At 44.2% G+C, this 21,356-nt stretch overlaps 1 protein-coding gene across 1 annotated transcript in view; it reads right to left on the reverse strand.

The window, feature by feature from the left end:
* Positions 1-559: 559 nt before the first annotated feature.
* Positions 560-21,356, reverse strand: part of LOC307089255 (actin nucleation-promoting factor WASL-like) — a 29,885-nt gene continuing 9,088 nt past the window's right edge. Inside the window, 11 exon segments of the mRNA XM_079755441.1 lie at positions 560-2,237; positions 2,993-3,101; positions 4,071-4,605; positions 4,607-4,637; positions 5,781-5,934; positions 7,966-8,008; positions 9,566-9,764; positions 14,991-15,014; positions 16,426-16,522; positions 18,384-18,470; positions 19,671-19,805. Of these exon segments, the coding sequence (XP_079611567.1) occupies positions 2,176-2,237; positions 2,993-3,101; positions 4,071-4,605; positions 4,607-4,637; positions 5,781-5,934; positions 7,966-8,008; positions 9,566-9,764; positions 14,991-15,014; positions 16,426-16,522; positions 18,384-18,470; positions 19,671-19,805 (1,476 nt within the window). The 3' untranslated portion in view covers positions 560-2,175.

A 21,356-nucleotide genomic window follows, 5' to 3' on the forward strand; every position in this document is an offset into this window, starting at 1 on the left:
TCCACTACTTAACCATAGTGTTATATTGCCTCACTGATGGGTCCTACGAAAGGAATCGACTTTGGACCATCACTGCATGTGCCAGACTCTCTGAAGTATAGCATAAATGTTTTTATCTCGATAGACTACCAACATACCTGTTAAATACTTACAATACATGGAGTTTGTTACAATTAAAAAATAAAGCACACACTTTTCTGATAATATTTTAGGGGCAGGTCAGGTTGGACATCTTGCTCAGTGATACATACAATTTCTACAATACAACTCATTAAATCAAACAATCATGAGTCTTAACAGCTCCAATAACTATTATTGCAAATTATCAATTATTATTGCTAATTATGGAAGGTGAGCTGGGTTTAGACTGCCGTCAGCTGGTTGGTTTGCTCAGTACTAGACCTGCTCAGTACTGTTAGTATAGTTCCTGAAGTTCGTATCTAAACCAACACAAATGCGGTTAAAACCGGTTTCGTTATCCATAGCAACGCCATAAAAGGTGTACCATTACAAATGTACAGTTTCTAAAATAAAATGCCTGGTGCAGAATGACTACAAGTTCATTTTTTTGTATATTTTAATTTTTTGAAAATATATTGGTGCCAACAGCGCAGAAAATGGAAGAATGGAAAATCAATAAATCACTTGGGACTAATTACAGAGCTAGTCATCAGGCCGAAAATCATGACTTTGGAAAAAAAGAGAAAGAAAATAAAGACAGGGAGAAACTGTGCGTTCATCGCTAAACACTGCAGCCATGATGATATAAAATGTTGAATTATGACACAGTATGGTTACATTAAGTTGTATCAAGACAGTTCATAACAAACCCTGATAAAGTCTCGACAGCGGAATCATAGAAAAATAAAGGAGCTGTAATAGTTCCTTCAAAAAAGTTTTAGGGATTTGAAGCAGTCTCTAGTGGTTTTTGTCATATGCTGTCCACTTTGCATGATACACTTGAAACCCCAGAAAGTATGCATATAATCTAGGTATCTTTACGATGTTTGTATACTTACTATGGTTTAAGTACAAGCGTTCAACAAGATCACTGATACTTTCGTTTCTAGTCATAAACCGTTAGCATGTAGCTCAATTCTTAAGCAACAAATTGTATCTCTTAAATTAAAAATGTATTTATTTATGTTAGTTTTTCACAATGTACTGAACCTCTAGATTAAAACCAAAAAATACTTTAAAGTGAAGGGGAAAAAAAAGACTAGTTTAGAAAAGAAAAGTGTATCTGTAGTGTGTGACAAAAGTAAAAGAAAAAGTACAATCCCATAAAATTCACAGACAGCCACCAGTTATGTTGCGGCACACCTTGTGTATACGTGTTAATGCATAGTTGGATGTGTATTGGTTAAATGCATGAGGTGTGGTTTACCTTGATAGTAAAGTGTAGGTACGATCCGCTGAGATATGGACATGAAACTATCCCATAGTCATGCAGAGTCTTCCTCTTTCCATTTGTGCAAAAATATAACAAGACTCAGAACTCTGGAGCAAAATTTACAATTGATAAACGGATAAAGCTAAATATTCAGGAGAAGAAGAGACCTTTTTTTTCCTTCTTCCTGTGTTTTAAGAAAATAAGAGCACTAAACTAGGATCATTTTTCGAATAAGTAAAAATAAACTACAGAGCAATTGGATATGAAAATAGTCTTGTTGAATATCCTTTTTCCCCCCCCCCTCTGATTAACAACAATTGATTCTTTACTAACCCCACCATTAAATCGCTTATCTAAACAAGAAAAATAAACTCTAGCTCAAGAGACCCTATGATGTCATGATTGCACGCGTCAATCGGGGAAATGGAGGGAGGATTTTGCAAAAGCATGATAGAGTAAGAGTGGGGGCATAGGACAATACCCGTCAGTATCCATCACCAGGAAGAGGAAAGCCAACAAAGTAAATCAGGAAAGAGAGTAAGAAAAGACGAGAATAGAAAAAGAAGAAAAAGGTTGTTACATTAGGATACCAGATAGACATATTTACAGATTAAACAGCGTATTGCACGGATTAATAATAAAAAAAAAAGCTTAAAGGCAACAAAAATATACAGCAAATCATTGGAACATTTACATTTATAATCTGAATGTGAAAGATTTTTCTTTTCCTGTTGTTAGTGTTGTAATAATCATGTGGGAAGGGGTGGGGGGGATAAGGAGCACTAGTCTTCCCATTCGTCATCGTCCTCAAAGTCCTCGTCTTCGTCATCATCATCGTCCTCATCTAGATCAGACGGAGCAAAACAGCGAGATGGTGAAACCTTCTTCACATGCTGGTTAACGTCGCTACATGTACTATATTTAGACATCGAGACTCAATGTGAAAGGCATTAGGACTTAGTATAAGGAATTCTATATCGTGTATGTAAGAAAAATTGTTAGAAAGGGCAATCTGTTAACTGAAAACAAATGAAAACAAACAAAATTTAAATAATATTAAAATGGAGGGTAAATATACATCTATTCGTCTTGTCTTGTTTTCTTGTTTCTTGTTTACATATACATACATACATACATATATGAAGCTCTTGGCTTGAGTAGGAGTGAGTGAGTGAGAAAGTGAGAGAGGGTGAGAGGGTGAGAGAGGCTGAGTGTGTGAGAAAGTGAGAGAGGGTGAGTGAGAGGGTGAGAGAGGCTGAGTGAGTGAGAAAGTGAGAAAGTGAGAGGGTGAGAGAGGCTGAGTGAGTGAGAAAGTGAGAAAGGGTGAGTGAGAGGGTGAGAGAGGCTGAGTGAGTGAGAAAGTGAGAGGGTGAGAGAGGCTGAGTGAGTGAGAAAGTGAGAGAGGGTGAGAGGGTGAGAGAGGCTGAGTGTGTGAGAAAGTGAGAGAGGGTGAGTGAGAGGGTGAGAGAGGCTGAGTGAGTGAGAAAGTGAGAGGGTGAGAGAGGCTGAGTGAGTGAGAAAGTGAGAAAGGGTGAGTGAGAGGGTGAGAGACGCTGAGTGAGTGAGTGAGAAAGTGAGTGAGTGAGTGAGTGAGCGTACCTGAGGAGTGGATGGCCTTGCTCCTCTTCTGCATCACCTCCATCAGGGCCCCTACGATGCCCGCAGAGGGGGCGGCGGCGTTGGGGGCCGGCCCTTCGCCCTCCACCTTCTGCACCGACATAACACAAGCACAGAGGTGAACGAGTGAACCAGAGCGGTGAACGAGTGAACCACGGAGGTGAGCGAGTGAACCATGTCACGTGACTTGGGAGTAACAGGAAGCGACAGACACGTGATAGGAAGTTGTTGCTTTGATATCGACCAGTTAACATCTCGATACTGAAATTAGGGTTAAAATAAAGAGAATGCTAAATCAAATAACTAGATAGATGAGCCGGAACACCGGACCAACGGGTCGTAACGGTTTTGAAGTGGTGCCGTCGAGCGACGCCAGTGACTTATAGATTCACGGTACTGAATATCTAGGACGGCTATCCACACAGAGGCAGAAATCAGCCTTTAGTTTGAGTCTCACATGAGGGGGAATCAAATGTCGTATTTACCGAATGCACAGTACAGGACAGTGAAGTTCTTGAAAAGGCCAAGACATGTGTCAATTACGTAAAATAAAAACTAGAAAATAAAATAGTAGGGGTTGCAGCTATACTACAGTTGACCCTAGAAACACCTTAACACATAAACACCATGCCTCTGACGAATGTACTTATTGTAAGTCGCTTTAAAGTGGATAAAAGCGTCTGCTAAGTGCCCTAAATGTAAACGCGAGTGTAAATACTGAGTTTAAATGCTAAGCGAAGATGCTAAGGGTAAACGCTAAGTGTAAACGCTAAGTGTAAACGCTTAGTGTAAACGCTTAGTGTAAACGCTTAGTGTAAACGCTTAGTGTAAACGCTTAGTGTAAACGCTTAGTGTAAACGCTAAGTGTAGACGCTTAGTGTAGACGCTGAGTGTAAACGCTAAGTGTAAACGCTAAGTGTAAACGCTAAGTGTAAACGCTAAGTGTAAACGCTAAGTATAAACGCTAAGTGTAAACGCTTAGTGTAAACGCTAAGTGTAAACGCTAAGTGTAGACGCTAAGTGTAAACGCTAAGTGTAAATGCTGAGTGTAAATGCTTACGGCCTTAAGCTGGATGCCCTGGCGGATCTGGTCCAGCAGCGCGTCGCGCCCCGTGTTGGACGACACCGGCCGCTCCTTCTGGCTGTCCACCTTCTTGAGCTGCCGGCCCTCGCGGATCTGGTTGAGCAGGGCCGACTTCCCCCCGCCCTCGCTGTCCCCGCTGTCCAAAGTCTCCGGCACGGGGGGAGGAGCCGGGGGAGGGGGGCCGGGCGGAGGCGGCGGCGGTGGCGGCGGCGGTGCCGGGGCTCCGCCCCCACCGCCGGCGCCGGCGGTGGGGGCGGGAGGGGGAGGGGGGGGAGCCGGCGGCATGGAGGCGTGGGAGGGCGGCGGGGGAGGCGGGAGGGAGACGCGGCTGGGGGGGGGAGGCGGGGGAGGGGGCCCCCCTCCCCCGCCGCGGGAGGGGGGCGGGGGAGGCGGAGCCGAGGTGGGCGCCCGGGACGGGGGAGGAGGGGGAGGGGGGGCGCCGCGCCCGCGGGCCGGGGGCGGGGGAGGGGGAGGGGCCGAGCTGTGGTGGGGGGGCGGGGGAGGAGGGGGGGGGGCCGCCTCTCGAGGGAGGGGGAGGGGGTGCTGGGGAAATGAAACACAGGGAAAAAAACGATGAGTAATTCGGAAGGAAATCATAAAAGGCGCGATAGCCAGTCTGCGCTCGTGGGAGACCAATCAGAAGTCAGGAGGCTCTCGCCGGACAGGGCAGCGTGAGGCCGGTGGCTGGTGAGGTCTGGGTGTGTCAGAGAAGATGCCAACAAGCCCAAGCCTCGGCGTCTGGCCGGGGCGCCGGTCCCGAACACGGGGCGAAGGGGGAGCAGATCCCCCCAGTGTTCGACAGGTCAGGGGAAGGGAAGCGAGCGAAAACGAGCTTCACACGTTTCTTGGAAAATAAAAAAAAATCGGGGAGGGCAAAAGGGACCGCACACCCGCAAGACACGACTGCATAAGTCGTGAGGTCATGTTCGAGGACACGAAGAGTAAAAGACACGAAGAGTCCCATGCATTGACACCTACCGTTCCAGCGAGGAGGACCTGAGGGCACAACCACACTAGTCAAACCACATCTGATAGACCGGCCATGCAAAACCCCTTAGATCCCTACATCATGAATACAGCCTGAATCAATACACACTGGGGGTGCAGTAGGGTCAAAAGGAACATTATATTGAATTTATCCAAACCCACGGAGGGGACCTGCATGATCTAAACAGTAGAACACTAAGGGAAGGCCACTGTAGCCAACAACCGCCAGTTTCAACATTTGAACCTCAAAATGGGTGATTTTACGCCACCAGGTGTGGGTGTGATCAGCCCTTAAAAAGCCTTTGGAAAATCTGCCTTTCCCTGTGTCTTAGTGACATCACAAGTAGGCGTGTCCACCTAGATGCATGATGGATAGATAAGCAACGTTTGCTGCAGTCCACTGGGTAGGCTGTTAGACTGATCTATCCAGCACACATCTAGGTGGACACGCCTACTTGTGATGTCACAAAAACACAGGAAAAGGCAAAAATGTCTAACCACAATCACACCTGGTTGCATAATAGATCCCCTTTAAATGACGAATAACATAACGTTAACATAAAAAACATTTGATATAAAATAACCAATACAATCGGGTCAAGATTCAATGCTGTAACACAAAGCGAAGTCTTCCAGCCTCACATGGACCAGAGGGGAGATCCTTTCGGTAGATCCTTCCTCCCCAAGCGGCCCGCTCACCTTGTCTCCTGAGCTCGTTCTTCACTGCCTCCACGCCTCCTTTCTTCTCGATGAACTCGTAGATGACCTTGGACGTCTCCTTGTCCTTCAGCTGGGCCTCCGAGATGCCGCACATGTCGAACAGGTGCTTCAGCTCGGGGTCCAGGTTGTTCAGCTGGGGGGGGGGGGGGGGGGGGGAGTAAATCATGCGTTGGATGAGGTTCTGGGTGTTTGTCAGTTAAGAAAGTTTGGTTGAAGTGACCCAGTGACCCAAAAACAGCCAGCAACAGACCTTGCATGCAATACTAGCGTTTGACCTAAAGGGGGCAGTGTACGTCCATACCGTTGGCCTCATAGCATAATTGCCCATGCCCATAGCTAACACAACTCTACTCTCTGCTGATTCACAGTGTTTTATTGGCTATATCCTAAGTCAAACAGAGCGCTTTTTACATTCCAAAATAACCATCTTCCCAAGTCATCCATTTTACTTTTCCGGAGCTAAATACAAGATGAACCATAAAATATGACTATTTTGCTATGAGGCCAATGATATGTACATTATATTGCACACTTTTATAACTTTGTGCGTTTAGGTCTAGAATATCAACTAGGATCCCTACCAGAACTACTATGTAGCTGACTACATCAATTTTCATTCAAAGCAAGTGGTTTTAGTAGTTGGATTTCCTCTAATAGACACTTTTCCTAAGGTTTTAAATAATATGCGACTAAATAATCTTCTTATAGCTTTTTCATGTGGTGCAGAAGGGCCACGACAGGCATAATGGCCCGCTGCTCAGGTAGCTGAAGCCCCTGCCTACACCTTCTTTAATAGGTCCATGGCCTACACCCATCTGCATGGGGAGGTAAACAACAGTGTACTGCCCCCTAGCGGTACTTAAGCAGAACTGCACTGCATTATGTCGCAGTTGCTATAGGTCCAGGATATTCATAAGTTTACTACTTTAGGACTACATGAACATTGAACTAATTTCACTCTAACTACAGATATCAAGAAGGGTTAGCAAAAAAGCTAAGCAAACCAATAATTTTTACCTCGAGTTATTAAACGTGCAGTTGTTCTTAAACTAACACCTCCAAATAAATTTGAAAAAAGGTTAATTATTTTTTGGGGATTCCTAACGAATAATAAGCAAAATTCAGCATATGCACCAATCTACTCAAACGGCACCCAAACACAAACACTTATTTGCATTACTATTCCCATTAATACAACTAGTATGAATTACCCAGATGCCTGGATATAATGCATTCACATCCCCCGCCACCCACACCCCAGAACATGCGTTCACATGTCCGTCCGTCCATCCACCCGGGCCGTGTGGATAATCCTCCCTCTAATAACACTAGTCTGACTTCCTACAGCCCAATGCAGTGTGTACATGCTTCCACCGTCACCAGTGCCTCTGTGCAGCGCAGCAAGGCGGCTTTCACAGGCCTCCTTGTGTGTGACACCTCCCAAGGCCGTGACACAGGGTGAGGCACGACTTACACAAGGATCGGGCTCAGTCGTTCACGTGTTCATCGATGAGTTTGTTTGCGTTCATATCCATTTGCTAAGGGTTGGTGGATTTGTTCCCCCGTGCATTAAGAGATCCATCGGCTCAGTCGTTCATTCATCCATTTATTCTTTCATATAGTATTTCATTCTCAAATCTTTCCGTCCATCCATCTACCCATTTGTCAATTCATCCATCGATTCATTTATTTGTTTATCCATCTACCCATTTGTTCATTCATCCAACCATACAGCCAGCCATTGAGTCAACGGACCGCCAATTCATGCATAAAACCACCCATTCTTTCATCCTATTATTTGCCGTTTCATCCATCCATCCATCCTTCAGCCTTATCTCAAAAAGGTGATCAAGAGCCGTGACAAAAATATCCCTTAGGGGATTTCAGACCAGTATTTAAAACCATGACTTTATTAAACCGTGAAATTTATTAATCCTCATAATCTGCCAACCTGACAGCACATTTCTCTAATCCGTCATAATTACTTTTGACCTTTTTTTACGGGGCGTAGAGTCTGTGGATTATTCAGATTCACGGTTACACCCCAGAATATGTTCTTGTTTAAACACGGCTGTGAGCTTAGATTCGCAGTGTAGTGTCGCTGCCCGTTTTGTGAGTGGATTTGTATGCAAAAATTCACGCAAATGTGTCAGAGTTGACTTACATCAAAGCCTGTGTTGGGATCCCAGCCCACGTGTCCAATGTGCCTGAAAGGGAGGGAGAGGGAGAGTGTAAGTCAATACAGGTAGAGAGAGGTTGTAAGGCAATACAGAGAGAGAGAGGAGACGGAGGGAGAGAGGAAGAGCAAGAGCGAGAGAGAGCAAGAATTAGAGCAAGTGAGGGAGAGAGAGAGAGAGAGAGAGAGAGAGAGAGAGAGAGAGAGAGAGAGAGAGAGAGAGAGAGAGAGAGAGAGAGAGAGAGAGAGAGAGAGAGAGAGAGAGAGAGAGAGAGAGAGGGAAAGGGTGTAAGACAATACAGAGAGAGAAGAGACAGAGAAGAGAGGGAGGGAGGGAAAGAGAGAGCGAGAGAGGGAGGGAGGGGGAGAGAGAGAGGGGAGAGAGAGCATGAGCAAGTTTGTAAGACAATACAGAGAGAGGGAGGGAGGGCATCAAAGGGAGACACTTTGATCAAATGCCACATTAATATTGAACGAGTTACAAAAACAGACCTTCGGGTCCGTGGAAGTGAAATATGTGCTGAGCAACAAATAGTGTGATGGTGTTCGATCCAGGGTAACATGGGTAAATGAGCAGCTTCTTTTCAAAGAAAAATCTAGACTCCAGCCTACACTGACAAAACGGTGATGGACAGCTGTCTTCCAAGGAGCCTACACCTACATCTTGGACTGTGTTTATCTAAATCCAGTCGATATTAACGCCGTTACCCCGTTCCACCATCTACATATCACACCGACCACGCTATGCTAGGCTGTGCATCATCTTAGATTATGTGGATTAATAATGCTTATTCAAAACCAGTACACATTAGCGTGCGTGACGGATGGATGGGACGGGGATAGGCCTCAGACTAGTGGACCAGTCAAATGCTGTATGAACGTCTATGGTAGACCCGCCAGGCACCGACATGCAGACACAATTCAGACCATCGAGTCGGACTTAGAAACACAATTATGTGGAGGTCTCATCCCCGACTCTATAGTAATTTGCACAGTGTAGTCCCTCTGCCATTTTATGATAAGGACGCCTCTAATGACCATTTCTATAACGATAAACGACCCTGTTGTGCACTGATGCATTGAAGCTCGTAGACGACATACACAGGCATTTATGGATTGCTGGATGTGTCGAAAAAATTAAAAAGATACAAAAAAAATAGTAATGTTTGCATGCACATCTAAAACCTTCTTGTATATGTAATACATTTGCGTCATTTACTGGAAGTTCTAAACTATATTAGCACATATGCGCTGACTAACAATAACCCTACGATTCAGATACAATTCTGTGTAGTGACTGAAAAATCCCCCCCCATAGCAGCAGTACGCATTGATCATAGGGATAAAATCAAAGATTCCGATAAAAACAGACCGGCATCCAAACAGAACATGGTGTCCATGAACGTTGTGTTCTGATTGGAAGCCGGTCTGTTTTTCTACGGAAGGGATCTTTCAGTCACTGCACTGACTTTTATTGGAAGTTCGGTGACTACTAGCTAACGATATGTAGGCTAGATCGGAAGCCCGTCTATTTTATTTCGATATAGCCTACATATGATGATTGTACGGAGTAAGTATGGAAGCTCACTGGAAGTTGCTGGGCGTGCCGATGTCCGCCTTGGTCAGCCTCTTCTTCTTACCACCCTTCACCTTCTTCTCCTTCTTGGGGAAGGAGGAGTGCACAATGTTGTTCATCTGGGAGTTGTTATGGTAACGGTGCCCCCCACCTGGGGCGTTGTGGATCTCGGGGTTCTTGATGTCCACAGTCGCCATCGGCAATGCCGGACCTTTAGTATTCAGACAAGACGGACAGACGGAGGGGGGGAGGATGTGGTTGTTAGGATGAGGTGGGGGAGAGTAGAAGTACAGCTTTAAAAGGTGACATATTATACCACCAGGTGTGGGTGTGATTAGCCGTGACAGGCCGTTTTGAAAATTGGCCTCTTCTGACATCACAAGCGGGCATGTCCACCTAGCTGTATGATGGATAGATGAGCGACGTTTGCTTCAGTCCACTGGGTAGGCTGGTAGACCGATCTATTCAGCACACATCTAGGTGGACACGCCTACTTGTGATGTCAGAAGAGGCAGATTTTCCAAACGGCTTGTCATGGCGGTATAATATGTCACCTTCAATTTTAAGTTTATTTATTTGTCATCTACCCAAATAGAACCCTTTGGTAAGAATGATCGTTTGTTTGTGTAACGATGTAGCCCAGGTGCTTAACAATTAGCGGACCCTTAATTGGTGTTAAAGAGGGATGACTGTGTTGGTCCTACAGTGTCACCTCTGCGGAAAGGAATAGATGATCAAAGATTCTTGAACCTGACTTAAGTTTGCTGTACGGGAAACAGATTCAAAAACAGACTGATTACAGGTCTGATTAATCAATCCCCAATCCAGTAGGAGCTAGACTGATTAATCAATAGCCGAGGAACAAAGAGATTGCAGGAACTTCAGGTCAACGGCTATTCTGTTATGTAAACCTTTGCATAATGGTTATACAAATGTTGTTGTCATTTAAAGAACAGGCCGCTGACCTATATTACTTTTTAAGAGGATGAATAGCGTAACGTTATGTTTGGTTGGCGTTAGGTCATAGCGACTTAAATTATGTCACAGAATATTTGATAATACGATTAAAGTTATTAGAAGATAAGAGATTTTGAGCCGGTTTTAAGTTTGTATGGAGAATTTACCAGAAGATCTGTCCAAGATTTAACCCGTGAACTAATTGATAAAGAACAAAACAATCAACCACGATGGATATTTAATGTCGACAAAATATAGATGCCATCAATGTGAAATCTTCCAATTTGTCTGCTTAGTATTTGTTCACAAATTGACCCATTTACGTGTACCACAAAGCTTAACAAAGATGATGAAAAAACGTCAAGATAGAATTGGATTAATCTATTATGAAGTCCCTGTGTGTATACTATATAATGTGTTATTTCAATGTTGTCCACCTGAAAGAAAAAGACAAAGAATCTTTTGCCCTCAAATAGACAACATTAAGACCAATTGACTATTTTAAAAAGGTCAACACCCAAAACTGTCAATTGAAACAAGGAACCCAAAAAGGGTGAATCCCATCACAAACATAGAACGTCAATAAAGGAACTATTCAAGGTTTTTGTACCTTTTGAATAAAAGGTTTGGTCAAACTACTAAAGGGAGCCATACATAGCAATACACACACAAGTTGTGAACCAACACACTTTCTACAACATAAACAGAACTTCAATTAATGAATGAGGCAACAGTACCCGCTGATGGTTTAAAGTTAGCCTGGCACTCCACCCTTTTCCAACAACCTCACAACACAAAGAACCTCCCCTCCTCCACTCACTACCCCGCACATGCCACTGATCATCGCAACCCACTCAATAAATGTCTCATCTTTCATTCCTGTTCAATAATTCTTCCAAACTCTTCTCTTTAATGGCCACAGTGCAAGAGCCAGGTGTTGGACTCAGGCCCACTCACTCACAGAGCTATCACACAGTGCGGACAGTCCTACTGGTCTGCCTCTATGACCCAGGGGTGGCCATGCAGAAGGTAGGGCGTAGCGTCCACCTACCTCTGGCCACCATCCCTTTAAACCAATCTCTCGCGGGGCTCGCCGGCCGTCGACCCATCGCCGGAGAGACCGAGCGACTCCGGTGTTTCCTAGCGCCACATCCGCCCCCCCCTCTGTCGTCGTCCCCGCCGAAGGAAGTGGCCCTGTTGACCTCCAGCAGCATCCTCTTCCCTGACGCGCCGTTGCCGCGGGGACCGTCGCCGGGGCAGTAGGCGAGAGACTGGCAGAGCTCCTCCTGGGGGAGGACCAGGCAGCGCAAGGTGGACAGGCAGCCCCCCGGCCCCAGGGCCTGCCCGGGTACCATCCCCGTCGGAGACGATCTCCCCCCATCCTTAGCCCTCCCGACTCCACCCTCGCACACCAGCTCGTCTGCCGGCGTGGAGAGGAAGGTGGTGCAGAACATCATGTTCGCTGATGGAGATCGGGCATCAGCAAAAAGGGATATATACTCTAATCCGTCCAGAGTGAGAACGAGAGAAGGAGTCGACTCTGGCTCCTGTTGTCCTGATTTGAATGCAGGGTGAGGATGTTGGGTGCTGCTTCTAATGTAGGAGCAAGAACAGGAGTCCACATGCAAGATATCGTTTAGATTTGGTTGAGGTTGTGTCCAGTTTTATGTTGTAGACAGCTGGTCTGTACAGGTGGAAAAATCCTACTCTGTCCTCGGCTGTGATATGCCAGCAGAAGCAGATAAAAAAAAAACAAGCCTCATGGTGCAACTCCAAAACTTGTTATGCAAACACCGTCAGCTCTCGTTGCTTCAGAGATACGAGATCCAGGAGTGATTGAGCCGGGGGTGTGCGAGACACAAGTCAGGCGACCGAACTCTGATGGGGCAACACACCCAAAGGCTTCTTCTCACATGGCGACTCGGTGAGGTGTCTCGGTTATCCTTGACCTCGCGGGAAGTGTGACGATCCTGACCCCATCTAAAACAAGAAAGCGGTGCTGGGAGATGTTTCGGCCATCTCGGCACAGACTAGGTCTCCTGATCTTCTTTGGTTCCTTCCGTTGGCGTGTGGTTCTCCATGTGACTTAATCTTCTTGCGTCTGCTTGATGAGCTGCGTCTTCCCCCCTCTACCTTCTGCTCTGTTTGGGTATCTCCGTTTTGTTTGAGTGTCTGGTGCATTTCAGCGGAGAGCTCGTCCAGATTAACGTGATTGGGTCCCAGCCCTTCGATTCCCCGCCCACAATATGTCATACCCTTATCTCCAAAACATGCTCTCGCTCTCACACACAAACTCCCCCTTTTCTCCCTCTCTTCACACACATACACACATACAGAAGATAAATCTAATCCAAGCAAATTATTCTGTGGCTGGAGTTTACGTAACCATTTAAACCGTCCGCGTGTAATCCCATGTTAATCTGTGCGGTTTCTAAATCATCAAGTATCTATCTCTCCTTTATATGGATATAGGAGAGCGAGATCGAGAATAGATGAGATTAGGCGAAGAGAATACGAGAGGGAAAAAAGAGAACACTGAGAACACAAACATAGTTAGGGCTAACAGGAAAGGGTAAACTCCCTTTTTCAGCTCAAATTCGAACACATAAAACAGGAGGGGGGGTGGTGTTAGTACCATGGTTACGGCCCACGCCTACTTTGAGATACTTAACGCTGTCGTTGAGTATCGATATTGTGAGCGATGATGCATATTAACTGAGACACACAGGCCGTATCCAAGAGGTTTAACCCTCTTTGAACACGGATATCGAAAGAAGCCTTTCCCAGATGGAGATACACATAAAGCTCACTGCCGGTGTCCCTTCGTCGTGACGTAGGAGTATATACTTAAGTAAGTCACAAAATGAACGCCGGAGCAGAGAGGAAGGTTTATAACTAGAGGGCAGAGACTGGCAAACACATAGGACTTGCTGCAGTTTTTGACTTATAATAATGACTTATTTTAGTAAGGGTTTCCCATGTTGATGTTCATACAAGACAGATAACCAGGTAAAAAAAAAAAGACCAAAAAATACGAGTTTGGGTTGACTGCCCCTTTTAGAGAAGCTGAGGATCCTGTATGGGAGGATTTGTGCACAGAAAAATCGGAGGTGGGAAAGCAAGTTTGCTGAAGGCAGAACCACAGTGTGTGGTAAGGGGAATACCGGAATGCAAATGCCAACCCTGATTCAACCCAAACAAAGTTTCATGCCATGATAAAAATAGTCGGGCGATGGTGATATAACTCAACAATGAATTACCCTCTGCGACCAACCAGCAAGATATTAATACATTGACGCACTGTAACGACACAGAGTTGTTTGCGTGCCATTTGAAAACACGCCAAGAGACTATTTGAATGCAGTCTAGCAGTAGGTAGATGTTGTTTAATGAGTGATAAGAGATAGATAGATATCTATCTATCTATCTAGTAATGGCATTACTATTCATAGGTCGGTTAAGTATTTTTATCATTCTCTATTCTTACCATTTCGCCTTCACACCTCGTTAGCTCTGCTTTTCTTAATTCCCGACCATTTTTAATAAGGCTACTTTACATAACGCCTCTTTCATGCAGAGAAAAGTATGAGCTTATTAAAACCACCATGTGTGACAATTATATCATCAACTCCAATAATCCCAAATTATAGCCACCCATATATGGGAGAGGGACAGAGAGAGAGGAGAGATAGAGAGAGAGAGAGGGAGCAAGAGGGGGACAGAGAGAGAGAGAGAGAGAGAGAGGGGGACAGAGAGAGAGAGAGGGACAGAGCGAGAGAGAGAGAGCGAGAGAGCGAGAGAGAGCGAGAGCGCGATGTGACACTGTCTGAAATCACAACATTCTGCGGATTTTGAAAAGGTAGCAGTTGAGATTATAGATGTACGCCTGATGACTGTTAAACGAGGATTGTCTGATTGAAAAAATTACTGACTTTCCTTGAATAGCCTATTGAAATATTGAATCGATTTTCAATCTACTCCATCAACACTTCCATCAATTTAAATTAAGTTTAAAAAAGGTAACACAAAAGGAGATTCACGCTGGTCGAACTTGTCAATGCTGATTGTGTTGCCTGAAAAGAAACTTGTGCGATTGAGAAGCTTAACTTTCCTTTTACGTTTTACACTCCTCATTTCGGTGCGCAAAAATTGTAATAATAATAATAAAAATGATTCATTCCAATCATTGGCCCGAATTCAAATATAACTATGCATAGTATTGAAGATTCAATTAAATCGACAATCATTCAAATCATTAACCCAAGTTAAAATATATTTAAAGATAAGGCTTAGCATAAACGTTTCGTGAAAGAAACTGCACCCGACGTCGTTTCACTTATCTCCAAATCTTATACCATTAAATGCATATGAATGCCCTGCAGCCCCAGAAAACCACCGTAGACTCTGAGTGAGAGAGCTTTGCAGTGAGCCAGTGAAGGAAACCCCAGGTAGTGAAGGTGATAGATTTTGAACAACGTACCATTTGGAGGGTCGCGTCTTTTCTCTGTGAACACAGGACAAAATAATTTTATTGCATCACCGGCGTGGATATAGGAGAGAGGACTGGTGTTAATGGACAGGAGACGAGCGGCGGGGATTAGCTTGAAGCTTTAGTATTACATGAGCATCATAGGTTGACATTTGGTTATGTTAAAGGAAAAGGTAGGTTCATCATTGATGCGTGGTCGGTTTGTGAAAGACACGCATTGAGACGGTTTGCGTGAAGAGGCGAGCAAGCAGAGGGAGGATTAATGAGAGTATACGGAAACTGACGAGCATCGTTAAAAGGTTTCTACCCACATTCAGACGAGAGGTCAGGCCGCTGACTCATTTCTAACCCAGTAAGTAACAATTCATGTCGATGATGCAGGTCACATAGTAAGCAAAAGGTTGGTCGATCTGAGAGGGCAGACATTCAGACAGAGAGTAAATAACCGGGGTTGTCCTCTACGGCAGACGGGGGCGACACAAGCACACACATCATTTTAGTGTGGCTGTGCGCCCTACCCTGGTGGCTGAGCAGATGGCGAAGGAGGAGGGACAACGATGCTTCAGCCGTTGAGGAAGTGAGTAACAGAAGTGGAAGAGATGGCAGCTTCATTTTGAATCAGGCACGAAGAACTGAGATTTGTGGAGACACCTTTTTGATATCACATGGAGCATAGAGAGCTGATCGCACACACACAGAACTATATTAAAATAAAGATCTATCGACCAGAATCGACTACAGATACATCCAGGTAGTTTTAAGCTGTGTGCCCTTGCAGAAAAAAAATGCAACACAATTCAACTTTAATTTAAATCAAAATATTAAATGGACCAAGTTTATACATAGATATTCAACTAGAACCACTAGAGGGTTTCCCGTTTTCATCTTCAGGGTTTGGAGTAATGACAAGTATGTACCGCAAATAAGAAAGATTAGATTCAGAAATGTGATTAGGCAGGAATGTTTTTGGAGACGTTAGATTAGTAAACCGAGGCAGATTGTGGAAGGTTTAAGGTCGGCTGGAAAAGGTTGTTGTTGTTGGCATAAGCAATGGAGCCGGGCAATAAATAATGTTATTTATAATAACAGTGGATTCAAAATGATTATCACTGATACACTGGGACATAGCTTGTGTGTAACACTGTCAGTTACAATTTCTAGTATGATCAAGTAAAATATGAGGGTAGTGCCTCATGTACATTGAATGAGTCAGGTTAAAACCAATGAAATATTTCTTAATCTCATAATATAAACTAAAACATAAAGTGTGAGTTTTGGATGTTATTTGATGGGTGTCTGAGCATAGTCTAAGGTTAAGACGTTATTTGATGTGTGTCTGAGTACAGTGTAAGGTTTAGACTCGTGACCAGGCGAAGGGCAAGCGTTAGCTAGCGGACGTGAAGTACAATATGTTCTCAGCACTCACCAGACTTCCTCTGTCTCCTCCCCACCAGGTCGGTCACCCCGGCCCGGAACCGCTTGGCCTCCTCTTCGCTGGCAAAGTTCAGGCCCACCTGACAGGTCTAGGGGGACACACAAACACACACACACATGAATCACCTTGGGTCTCTGATTCCAAGGGCTGCTCTGCACGACGGTGTTTAAATGAGGTTATAGCTTTGATGTTTGTCAGCCTCTTTGGAAAAAAAGTGTCTTAATGTAGTTGCCACTAACACACACACACACACACTTTATTTATATATTTTATTTCCCCTACGGACAGTAAATAGTGCGTTATCATCTTCCCTCATAAAATAAATAAATGTCTAAATGTAGAGAGGACATCATGTACTTGACTGTACTGAATGACCACTACTGTAATGACTGAGCACTGCAGTATATACACAAACACACACACACACACACGCGCGTGCGTATTTGGCGTGGCTGTTTCAAAATATAAAGTCTTCTTGGTTCTTCTTTCTCTCCTGACATTTAAAAGGGCTAAACAAGCAGCCTTACCAAGAGGCCATTGGAACAGTCAGGAGCTTAATCAAAGATTTAAAATTCAAATAATTGACTTCGATGACGGCAGATAAAATCAATAATCATCAATTCAGATCGGTATCGAATTTCCTAACATAACGTAATTTTTGTACGCCACGGCCTCACTACTCTTAAACACATCATTAATGTGAGGCACAAAATGACAACTGTAAAGTACAGGGGGCGAGTCACCCAAATAAATCTTGGAGTACTCAAATTCAACCAACTCTACGACGAGCAATTGATTGATCGATGCAAGTTATCTCTAGATAAACCTAACCGGACACAGGGCAATCTACTCCACCTGCTAGCCCAAAGATCAGGTAACTGCCGCTTCAGAGGAAGTCAGTGGGTTTCAGATCCACTCTCAGTCCCAGTCTTACTCGGAGTCTGGTTACTTTAAAGCTTCAATGTAAAGCAGGTCGCATCCCAGACGAGCCATGTCGCCCTGCGTAGAACAGCGTCACATAGTGGAAAGACAACACGTCCGAACATTATTATTTTTTTATTGTTCTGTGTTTAATCGATGGGGCTGCGATGTGTGCCAAGGTGGCAATTCTGGTATGCTCATCCTCAAAGCCTATTGAGCGTTAAACACGGAAGTTGACGGAGAACCGCAGACGACATGAAAACCAATAGCCAATGACAACGTGGTCAAACAAGTGCATATCGACCCTTCAATCGACCACAACATGACATCCCTTATATAGAATGACCTCATTAATATAAAAAACTACATCAATAACGTGAAACACTAAATCAATACTGTAAAGCATGACCTCATTAATGTTACACCACATGTTACACCACATCATTACTGTGAAACAAACCTTACTTTGATGCGCAACATCATTACTTTGAATCAATCATTACTGAAGGTCAATCTGACCTAAACATGAGAAATTTCCCAACGAGCGAGTGGGCATGTTGTTCCCATCGTGCGACTGCTAAGAAACCAGGACCACGGAGTGTAGCTGCTTCGTATTTTTCTTTTCACTGTATTTTGTGCCCCAACTTCTTTCTACTTCCTACTCTTTTGTTGATATTGAGGATACAACTACATAAAAGGCAGTATATTGACATCACTGTGAAAAGGGTCAGCATTACGGTGCTGGTATCCTCACCTGCCGTCTTTGATGAGTTGTGACCAAAACACTGCTACTACAGCTGCATACCTTTTGCGTCGAGTCCTGCTTCCTACACGCTCCAACCAGGCGCCACCCCTCACCGAACGTACACTGAGTATCTCCGATACTTGTGAACATGTCTGATGCGGCTTATCTCCTGCTGTGTGTCATGTGTGAAAGGGCGACCCCATATCATCCCGAGCTAATACAGAGTTTGTGTGTGAACGGCCTGTAGGAGAGTTAGAGACAAAGGAGAAAACACGCCACTTACGTCCCCGGCAAACGTGATGAAGTAGGACCTGGATGTGTTGACGTTGAAGTTGGTGTACAGCTCCTGTTCGAAGGTGACCTTGGCCTCCTTTGGACGGAAGAATGACACGATGAATAGCCGATCGACCGACAAAACGTGCTCTTCCCTAATAACAAAAATTTGTTAATTCATGTTTTATGTAAGAATTTAAATTGCGAAATTTAAGAATTACATTGGCACCTGAGATTTTATTCTTTGACCCATGAACTGGTCCTGCTTTTGACTGCCGTTGGTAGAGCATCCCTACGCTAGTGTAGTGGCTAACCAGGAATAGTACTTCAGCATCATCACTGCTAGACACATGTTATAAGATACTCTACATAGAAAGTAAACCGGCGATATGACTTAAAGCAGTGGTTCTCAAATTGGGGTAGGGGTACACCTAGGGTTAATTTGGCATACTGCAAGGAGTACTCAAAAAATATCAATAAAAAACACAAAAAGACACCCTGAGCAAGTTTCAATTCTGAAAGCTAGACAATAGAAAATCAAGAACAAGGAAATATGGTTGAAACGTAAAACAAGGAGAAATTAAAACGAGAAATGAGAATCCGTGAAAAAGAAAGTGCATCCAGAAACACCAAAATGTCAGTTTCAGGAAGAATACATCTTAGACGTACACTAGTAGAAAAAGTTAAAGAACCACTGTCTTATGGCTGGTTCAGACTACACGATTCTCAGATATACCTGCACGATTTAACATGTCACACTATGCGATCACAGAGCCAGGAAATCGGGCCTTGTCTCGTCGGAAGACTGGCCACACTTCGAGATTCGAGGGTGCGATGCTCTAGAATCTTTAGGCTCTGTCCACACTAACACGGGTAAATATAAAAACGCACATTCACAATGAAAACGATCTCCGTCCACACTATCGTTTTTGGAATGTTTTGCATCCACGTTCCATACTGAAATGATTTTGATAAACAGTTGTCATGGTTACGTGACACAGATCCCATGTGTCCACCTAGATGTGTGACGGATAGAATAGCAACGTTTGCTACAGTCCACTGGGTAGGCTGGTAGACTGATCTATCCAGCACACATCTAGGTGGACACGCCCACTTGTGATGTCATAAGGGGCAGATTTTCAAAACGGCTTGCAAGGCTAATCACACTCACACCTGGTGGCATCGTCATGGAACCTTTGACGCATCCACCAATAGTCATAAACATTTGGTTCGTCTCAAACCGCTGAATGTGACGGTGGTCTCAGCCTCCCGGAGGTCCACCGGGAGAAGGACCCACCTTGAGGTCGAAGACCCTGATGAAGTAGGACCTCATGGGGTTGTCCTTCACCAGACAGGCCACCCCACAACTCCTCTTGGTCCAGCTGGAGCCCCGGTCCGCGGTGTAGACCTGGACCACCGCAGAGGCCAGCGCCTGGAGAAACATTAAACACATGGAGGTTCAAAGGTCAACGTCTACAGTACCATCAACGAAAGAGCAGGCTGGTCCCCCACTGGTTAGTGACGTTGTACTCACACCTGTAGGCGTCCTTGGGCAAGAAACCATAAATCACACCTGCTCATTCATGACTCAGCGCCTTTATTACATTAAGTAATGGCCACTTAAGGACAGTAAACATTAGGGGTGGGAAAAATAAAATTGATTTTTCGATGCATCACGATTCTCTCTAGAACGATTCCGTCTCGATGCAGATAAATTAATAATCTGAAGTTTCTTTTCCATTTTTTCGCCTGCTACAACATTCTGTTCGCCAGAGGGATAATTTTTGTAATTTCAAAATTATTTAATTTATCTTCAGTGTGTATTGGCCAATCTTATTTGTCTTGACACGATTGCGATTCAACTTACGCATAGCATCCCCTCAAATTCACAGCCAGACACAAGAACTCCTTCTAATTCAAGAGCAGCTTTTTCTTTAATGACATAGAAAAGAAAGATTAGAAAAAAAAGAAAACTGAAACCTATTTTTTATATACTTCCATATTGTCTTGTAATGCAAGCTGCATTGATTATTGCATTGTTCATAGAAAGTCATATGTGACAAAGCTTTTTCTCTAATAAAATATTAGATAAGTTAATTCATCTGTTGATGTCTTTAATGATCATCACAAAAGTAGGAAGTGATTAGCAAACTCTGAGCAGCAAGCTCAGATGTATATACAGATCAAAATCACGCATGGAAATGTACATAAAAAAACTTATTGCATCGATAATCGTTTTAGAACCAAATCGTTGACCTCATAATCGGAATCGAATCGTGAGGTGCCAAGAGATATCCACCCCTAGTAAACATGAGTATCAGAACAATTTTTACTTGATATTTTTGGATTTATTCTCTAATATACTTCATAGGATATGAATTAACCAATGGTCTTAAAGTTGTAACCATAGCATTTAGCAGCGCTTGGGGTCGCAATTAGCATGCAAGCATGCAGCCAATGTGGATGTGTTCTTGTAAGGCATAATAATAACCTGGCTGTAGGAAACACTGGTTGTGCTTCCAATATGCAAACACCATTGGTAGCTTTCTTTGAACCACATACAACGGCTAACTGTTTAGACACGGTGGAGTTGACAATACAATTACATTTCAATGAAACAAATATTTGCCGTTACGAAATAATCATGGGTGCCGCCAAATGCACGTTAAAACTAGAACAAATGTGTTGACAACTGCAGCTGAACCTGATGAGGCACTCGTTTAAAGAACAAAGGGTGTTCCGTGCTCATCACAGCACAGATGAGTCACATGTCTGAGAAAATACCTGTTTGAGCAAGTGACCACAGTCAGTCAGCTGGTGGAAAATAACTCTGACCGACTGTTGAGCTCAATGAAATGCAAGCCCTGGACATTGAACAAACGTGATTGTTTTATATGGCGGCATGTGGCTCAGGAGGGAGAGCGGGTTGGCTGGTAACCGGAAGGTTGCTAGTTTGATTCCGGGCTCCTCCTAGTGTCAAGTG

Source organism: Pollachius pollachius (genome assembly GCF_949987615.1).
Source record: "Pollachius pollachius genome assembly, chromosome: 18".
NCBI classification, from domain to species: domain Eukaryota; kingdom Metazoa; phylum Chordata; class Actinopteri; order Gadiformes; family Gadidae; genus Pollachius; species Pollachius pollachius.